The sequence below is a fragment of the Punica granatum genome, chromosome 3, assembly GCF_007655135.1.
Source record: "Punica granatum isolate Tunisia-2019 chromosome 3, ASM765513v2, whole genome shotgun sequence".
Lineage (NCBI taxonomy): Eukaryota > Viridiplantae > Streptophyta > Magnoliopsida > Myrtales > Lythraceae > Punica > Punica granatum.
The window spans coordinates 15,542,316-15,551,396 of NC_045129.1; the positions used below are offsets into that span (position 1 = coordinate 15,542,316).

Sequence of the window (9,081 nt, forward strand, 5' to 3'; positions counted from 1 at the left end):
CTGTTTATACTAAATAGTATATATGTTGCTATTTATATATGATATTTAGTATATCTATGTATATAGTAATATTATACTAAATATATGGTATATAGTAATATTATACTAATTTAGTACATGTACATTGATGTAGTTATGTTCTTTATACTAAATATATGATGTTTAGTATGCATACATACATATATTGCTGTTTATACTTATTTAGTATATATATATGTGTGTTGTGCTAAATATGTGATATTTAGTTGCGTTCCATTTTCGTTTGTAAGTTACCGCGAAAGATATTTACGTAAGGTTACACTATAAAATTGCTACGTAATGGTTACGTAATAATATTACGGTGAGATCTATTTATCCCTCAACTAGAAAATATTAAGTCCATAGCCTTTTAATGTGCGACGCTCATCAAGACCAAGATCGATGAGTGTGCAGATCTTGCTCTCGTAGGATGCCCTCATCTATCTTAGTAAGGTGTGGTGTTTACTGTTGGGTCAGATTTAACTAAGCAAACCTAATAAGATTAGGAATTCAGCGGCAAGGAGTTGGGTATGGATTTACGAAGTAGATTAGAATAATGAGTTATTCACCCAACTAACTAAAAGTTGCATATGATATAATTGGGAAAGAGTTCCTACCTAAATAACTAGTTCTGGGCAAATCAACCCTCGTTGACTCAGAGCTTGATGAAATATGGGTCTTGATCCACTATGAAAACAGTTGATGTTATTGGTTTGATTAAACATAGTGTGAGCAATATTTAACAAAGTCCCGTTAAATATTGTCTTTCTGTCATTATACATATTATGCATATTTATGTGGTACACTCCAAGGCAGTAAGTTCTTCTAGTACTCTATCTTTGCAATCTGTCCTTGAGAAGGACAAGTTTTTCGGGAATAATTTCCTGCACTGGTATCAAAGTTTGAGAATTATCCTCAAACAGGAGAAAAAACTATATGTCTTAGAGCATCCTTCTCCACAGCCATTGGCTGAAAATGCCACCCGAGTTGAAAGAGGTGCTTATCGGAAGCATTAGAATGATGCTTTGGATGTTGGTTGTCTCATGCTGGCCACCATGAATGTAGAGCTGTAGAGGCAGCACGAGAACATGGTGGCGTACGATATGATTGTACACCTTAAACAACTCTACCAAGGGCAAGCAAGGCATGAGATGTATGAAATTCCCAAGGCGCTGTTCGAGGCAAAATTGGTAGAGAGCAATCCTATAAGGCCTCACACACTCAAGATGATTGGGTACAAGGTGACTGGTTGCTAGATACCCAGTTGATCTCACAATGGTGAAAAACTAACTCTCGTCACACTAGCAATGGACCTTATTTGTGGGTTTTTTGCTCCACCTCCTCCTAAGGGATCATTATTAATATAATGAGACGTTGAACGGCTAAAATCCTCTTCACGAACAACTTGTTCTTACCATCCAGATCTACTTGTGCTCCGGTAGGAAACTTTGACATCATCTCATACAACGAGTCCCATCGGGAGTGGGTAATGCTTAAACTAGATATTTTAACACTGTGTTGCCCTAACTGTGAGAATGTACCTTTAGAAATTCCATATGTTATCAATTCATATTTTTTATGTGTTTTTATCATTTGAGTTGGATATGTTTGTTTTAACTCATTTATGCATCATTTTCTTATTGTAATTATTCAAAAATTTTGAAAACATAAATGCTTCAACTAATAGTCTCAATTATTTTGTTTAGGCAAAACTTGATTTCACATTTTAAATTATAAAATTTTATTACATTCGCATTTTGAACCTTTTAATTTTACATTATAATAGGTTCATAAATTGTAAGAAAAATTAATCTTATTATCCTCCAATTAAGTATTTATTTGTAAGTATAACAATATGCACATAGATCATTTTTTAGATAATAATATTTATTTAATAGGGGCATTAATTTATGCATACTTAATTTACTAATATATGTTTACATATGGATTGAAAATTTCAAATTTTATTTAATATAACCATATTAAATGGAAAAATGCAGTTCGTTTTATTATATATATATAGATGTAGATTTAAAAGTGATATTTTAATTAAGATATATGAATTGATAAATAATTAAAAGAGGGGAAATGTAGTCGATCAAATTTGAAGATGGAACGGTAAGTCGTGAGGAAGGGAGGGAGACTAGTTGAAGTAGAGAAGGCTTTGTTTGGGTTAACTCCACCCAATTTCAACTATAAATAATTATATTTATTTGAGATTCTAATAATTGTGTTATTGAATTATGAAAAAGTGGAAAAAAATGAATAGTTGAGAGAAAGTAATGATTGTGTTATTGAATTGTGAACAAAGTAATGAATATATAAAAGAACTTAGTATAAAAAATTGAATTGAATGGTACTTAAGATAAAAAATTAAAAAAATAGAAAAATAATAATTATCTGTTGAAGTAAAGATAAATAAAATTAAAGTGGAGTAGAGTTGAAAAAATTACTCATTTACTAAATAAGGCCTAAATAATTGATAAAATGTACTAAATAATTGAATTAAAATATTAAATACAGTGTCATGCTAGCGAGACCCATTTTCATGTATTTAATGTGCTTTTGTTAATTCCGAACCCCCCTCCCCAAAAAACAAAAATAAAAATTCGACCCTATTTGCAATATAAAACAATTGAAAGCAACCCGCGCAATGCTACTAGTAGAAAGAAAACGTCTTCGTCAATCTTTTTTTATTATCATATTAATTTTGCACACCTACTATACGTAATTATTAATAATTAGACCTTGTTAAAAAAAATACATCATCAAAATCAAGCCAATTAAAGTGCATTCAATATTAAGAAATGATATAATGTAATGACGCACCTCTTACCTAATGACTAATTCCCACACTTGGTTTCCTCCACCCGCACGTTTAGTCCAGAGGCAAACCATACTCTCCTAGTTATGTCACATCCCCACCCCAAGTGATCCCCTGACCCCTCGCTTTCCCTACAAAAGGAACACAGCTCAGTAACCCCCGGAAATCTCTTCTTTAAGTTCTCACGAGTAGGTAGACCTCCGTTCTCCCATTTCCAAATAAATATTTTAATTTTTTTTTTCGATTACAAGGGAGGCCCATGGGTCTAGTGTATTGAAATAGAAATTCTAAATATTTAATAAAGGGACACGAGTAGTTTCACTGAGTATCGAATTTGAGACATCTTGATCACTAGACTAGAAGTGTATCACTGTTCTATTCCCTCTCTTGATAATATCTTAATCTTAGGTTGAAGCTTCCCAGCCCATAAAAATTTCCATAGGCGCAAGGGTAAAGACACTGACCGCTCCTTTTGCAGCCGAGACTGCTGCAAAGGACCATAAGCCGATTTCACCATAAAAGATCCGTGCTAATGTGGTACCCAACATAATTTTTCCTCATTCGGCCAAATAGAAAGCGGCATGGAGCATACTCGATCAGCAATCTCCCTTGGAAAGATCCGTTGTAACACTTCCACTTTCCATGTTCGAGAATTTGGACAAGTAAGATCACTCACCCGCTCTTCTGCTCCCAGAGGTCTAGCTATACCCACAGTTTCCAGAGGCTTATGTATCCTTCCTAATGTTTATCGAGGAGCCCGTCCCCACCAGCCATCAGGTTCCTCTCAACAGCACTTCCCTTACCTGAGGCATCATTCTCCAGACCAGTGAGTCACTTTTTTTCCTTTTATAAGTGAAAAACGACTGCAAGTATTTTCACCTCATCATCGCTGCCCAAATGGATGAGCTATCTGATAGAATCCTGAAAGCCTGTTTCGAATGGAAAGCCCGACTCAAATCAGACATGTCTCGAATCCTGAGGCCACCTAAAGATTTCGGCAATGTTAATCTTTGCTATTTGATCCAATATATGCCTCTTCTTTCCTGGCTTGGCCTTCACCTGAATGCTCGAATGACGGCATTTAATGCCTCCGTCACCAATTTCGGAAGCAGCACACAAGACATTGTATACATCGGTATGGCTGCAGCTGTGGCCTTGATCAAAATTTCCTTTCCCTTCTGGTTAAGAAATATGTGCATCCAACCTTGAACCCTCCTTTGTATACGGTCATCTAGCTCCTTTCCTATCTGTGAACCCCTTCCATACCATCGCATAGGTATTCCCAGGTACTTATCGGACTCTTTCATATCCGCCATTGGTAATATAACTCTAAGATCCCTTCTCACACTTCTCCAATAAACTCCGACAATTAATAAAAACATTCCTTATTGCTTTAAGGAGAAGGAAGCTATCATCTGCAAAAAGTAAATGCATAATATTCGGACAATTTCTTCCAGGACTCACCCCAGTCACCCAGCGTCTCTGCTGTTCATGAAGTAGATTTTCCGCAAAGTATTTGCACATAATATAAAACGATAGGGAGACAGGGGGTCGCCTTGTCTGAGGCCTCGTTCCGGCTTGAAAGGTTCCAGCGGCTTACCATGAACAAGTACTTGGAATGATACAGTAGTAACACATTGCATCACCCACTGGATGAATAAAGGAGGAAATTCCATTTTACGGAGCACTTGTTCTTAGAAAGACCATTCTAGCCTGTCATCCGCCTTGCTCATATCCAGCTTAATAGCTGCTAGACCTGCTGTATCCCTTCTCCGACGACGAATCGTATGAAGAATCTCCTGAGCAAGAAGGATATTATCTGCTATATGTCGCCCGGGCACAAACGCACTTTGGAATGGGGACATAAGATCATTAAGAACTGGTCTGAGTCGGTTTGCTGATACCTTTGCTATGACTTTATATGGGGTTGTACACAAACTAATTGGTCTCCATTCACCACTATATTCCGGATTTGGCCTTTTTGGAATCAAGACAATAAACGTGCGGTTCCATTCTTGTGAGAGAGAGCCAGTTTGGAAGAAACAGAGACAAGCTTGGACTAAGTCGTGGCCGAACATTTCCCAGTATGTTTGGAAAAATCGAGGGGGAAAACCATCCGGTCCAGGAGACTTGTCTGGTTCCATTTGTTTGACTTTATCGAATTACCTTCAATATCTTTAATGATATTGAAAGAAAATAAAATGAAGTTTCAATTGAGGGGATGAAAATGTTAAATCACTCAAATTTTAAAGCATACTTATTTTCTCTCTACTCCCCGTCTATTTACACATTGGTTCGTTTACCTGAGTATTGCGCGGGATTTTTATATTTATAATTTATAATTTATATTTTAAGTAACATAAATTAAAAATATACTAAATTGATAGCTTATAGCAAGTTTATTTTATTGTTCAAGAAGACTATTTGGATATCTAAGAAATGGAGACTTGGGAAAATGTAAAATCATTAGGTCTATCTATATATTAGTAAGGGACATGAATTGGTGATCAACCACAAGCAAAGGAATCAGTTTTAGAAGCTCCTCATTATCAAATTGAAGGCTTTGGTAAGCTCCTCATTACTCAAATGGGAAACTCTCTCGTGAGAGTATTTTAAATTACTATATATATACATGTCTCACATCAACTTTCACTTCCATTCTCTCCACTACTTTCACCCTCTTTCACTTTCATTTATTTATCTTATATTATAATTTGTAATTCTCACTGACAAAAAAATTTTCATTTTCTCAACAGATTCAATTTTGCTTGGGGTGATACGTGAACTAATTAAAACAAAAATTTCGAAAATAAATTTTCTAAATTTCTAAAGCACGTCTTTTAGAATTTTATATTCTGCCGCACGTAGAGCGGGCCTAAAATTAGTATATAATAATAATAATAATATAATTACCTTGAACACTATTGCCCAAAAAAAAACACTTTGAAGGCCGAAGTAATAAAAATATTACTCATATCTATTATCTATATATATATAGTAATTTAAAATACTCTCACGAGAGCTTTCCATTAAAGGCGATGAGGAGTTTCCAAAAGCTTCCAATTCGAGCGATGAAGAGTTTCCAGAAACAATCCCTCAACTCGGGATTGATTTCCGATTCATATCCTTTATTAATATATAGATAGACCTTATTAAACGATTTTATATCTTCTCAAGTCTCCATTTCTTGAAAATTCAAACAGTCTCATCAAACAATGAAATAAACTTGCTACAAGCTATTACTGTATTATATTTTTAATTTATATAACATAAAATATTAATTAAAATTTATAAATATAAAAGTCCTGCACAATGCAATAGTATATAATATTTTAGATTCATGCTATGAGAACTATTCATTTGTTCAACTAGAGGTTTCCATGAGCTTTCCCTTGCTCATGATTGAACGTACATTCACTTTCTCCCTATTAATGTATTATTTGATTACCAAGATGAATTCGTTATGTAATAATACACCGAAAACGAGATGGAAAAATAATTTTAAAATTTTATCCATCAATGTTCATGAATTTAATTTTAAATATTAATTAAAATTATAAAACTCGAACGTTTGCGCAATGCGCGAGTCATGTGACTAGTTGTTGATGATGATGGACCAAATTCATTGCATCTTTAGTTTAGGACCATCAAATAATTTTCCCTGATAAGCTAAATGGTCGGTCTCTGCAGCAATGATGAAAACGATTTTAGGATATAACCTCTCGAGTTCTGCCACTAGATGGGGGCCAATCCCCGTGAAATCGTGACCATGCTTAAGTCGAGATTGCAATAAGATTTAGGTGTCAGTCTCAGTATTAGATATATATATATATATATATATATAATTCGAAAATCCAATAATATCACATTTTATCGATACAATAGATAATAGGCATTTTAGGATTTATTTGTGCATCTATACACTATAAAAGAAAAAAAAAAGGCATCCAATAATATCACATCTTACCAATAAGATAGATACAATAAGCTTTTTAGGATTTTATTTTGTGCATATGATTTAATCTATATCTATACTATTAAAAAGAAGACGAAGAAGAAAATTAGTTGTCGAACTTTCCGTTTCCAAAAGCACATTTAAAATATGCATGAAAATTACTATCCACTAAATAAGAAAAATTTAAAGGTAAATTATATAAATTTAACGTTTTAAACTACCCGCTATTAACTCCTCTCGCAATTCTTTCTCGTCTCTTTCTTTCCTTTCTTTCCAACGTAACCATCAATTCTCTCTTCTTCTTTATTCTCTCCACACCAATTAATATATAATAATTTTTTTCTTTAATATATTTTTACCATAAAAATTTGTTGATATATATTACTGTAATATCTTTAAACATAAAACAATTTGACAAAATGTTGAACTTGGCGTGGGCAAATTTTTAACTGAAATTTCATTTGATTTTGTGCGTAAAGCAGGTCACGCTTTAATATTATATAAATAAAAGTATTTTTCCATCCTATCTATCATATTGTCTTTTAGATAATATATATTTATATATATATATATATTATTACATACGTAAATTTCTATCCTAATCGGGCAAATTTAACAACAATCCCCGTGTGTATCCTGGATTAGCGTCTAGTGACAAGAAATGCGAAATCTGAAACGTTTCGTTTTCTCAATATAGCTATATTTCTCGGCTGGATGGAGCCCATAATTATTTTTCAATGTTATTATTTTGGAAATGATTCCTCTCGTGTTATTAATTCGATTACAGGGGAGGCTTATAGTTCTAGTTTGGAAGTGAAAAGGGATGTAGAATAACACAGAAAGTTTCATCAATGAGAATTAAATTCAGGATGATGATGTTGTTCGAACTTTGAATGGACAAAAAAAGAAAAAAGAACAACAAAAGAGGTTTGTTATCCTTGCGATTTTTTATTTTGCCCTTTTATTATGAGATTAATTATTCAGCATATGGGCCATCCAATCAAGTGGACTTTACAAAAACTGGCCCATGAATTTCATGGACCCCACTTCTCCTGAATAAGGTGCACAACAAGCCGAGCCCCGCCCCGCCCCGCTCCGCTGCGCACCGCATCAATGGAGGCAGCGGCGGAATTCCAATCAACGGAGGCGGCAGAAGGAGTCGAGCCTTCCGGAATCGTCCTGGCGGAGATCCTCCCGCCGCGCCTCGAGGACGCCGGCCTCGAAGACTGTGCTCTCCCGCTCGACTCCATACACGAGGCCTTCCTCAAAGCCGCCACCGCCGTGGGCTCCCGCGGCGGCGGCGCCTTCGCCTCCGACGATGAAGACGATGACGAAGACGAGTCCGGAGCCCCGGAAGAATCCGGCGATCGAACTGGCAATCCGTCTCCAGCCACTTCGGACGACTCCGAGGTAGCGATCGAGAGGGAATCTGTGGCTGAGGACGGCGACAGCGGCGGGACTGCGACGAGGAAGGGCGTGGACGAGGAAGCTTGTGCAGCGGGTCTACAGAGGAAACTGGAAATCCAGTGAGCGACCTCTGTGTGGGTAACGAGTGAAGTGCCCTGTGCTAGTTGATGTATTATTTGTGGGAAGATCAGTAGAAGAGATGGCGGCATCTCGGGATTCGCCAGTATAAAGTTGAAACCTTTGAACAAAGAATTTGCAATATATGCTTGTGTTAGATTTTTGTATCTTCTCAATTGGAACACGTGCTGCTGCTGCTGCTGTGATCTAATTTTAGCTGCAAGAATTTATGTGAAGCTTCATCGTCGCTTGTATAATAAGCTAATAACCTGAGTTTAGTTGTGGGATGATCGTCGGCTCTAGCCGTTTAGTGTTCAAGTTTATTCTCCAGAGTGAGCTGTTCGTTGAGTTGTATCTGGAATTTTAGGAGGCAATGCTTTTTGGGCTGCTGATCCTCACAAGTTGTTGTCATGGTTATTGGGTCAACATGAAGCTCGATTGACGGGTCGGTTGTTGTTTCCTTCACTGTTGGTCTTTTTAATTGGTTGGACTTGTGGCTTATAACGATGGTTCTAATGTGCTCTTGTGAGCCCATCTCAAGTAAAGCTGGGCGGATCATTTCATGCAAGTCATGTTGGAGATGTTAACAACATACTCCTTGGAGGAACTAAAGCAGATCATGACACCCAGGATGTTCCTCGGTCTCCTGATTGAGAAGCAGGAAGTTTGTTGGGTTTGTCGGTGTGGACAGATTCTAGCACTGAAGTTGGTGAAGAGAAGGAAACAGACATTAATTCTAGTTGTTGAGATTGCTCATTAC

General features: G+C 36.1%; 1 protein-coding gene across 1 annotated transcript; it reads left to right on the forward strand.

The window, feature by feature from the left end:
- Nucleotides 1-7,856: 7,856 nt before the first annotated feature.
- Nucleotides 7,857-8,786, forward strand: LOC116201273. Its single transcript, XM_031532442.1, has one exon. The coding sequence runs from the start codon at nucleotides 7,911-7,913 to the stop codon at nucleotides 8,325-8,327; it is 417 nt and encodes a 138-aa protein (XP_031388302.1). The 5' UTR covers nucleotides 7,857-7,910; the 3' UTR covers nucleotides 8,328-8,786.
- The last annotated feature ends 295 nt before the right edge of the window (nucleotides 8,787-9,081 follow it).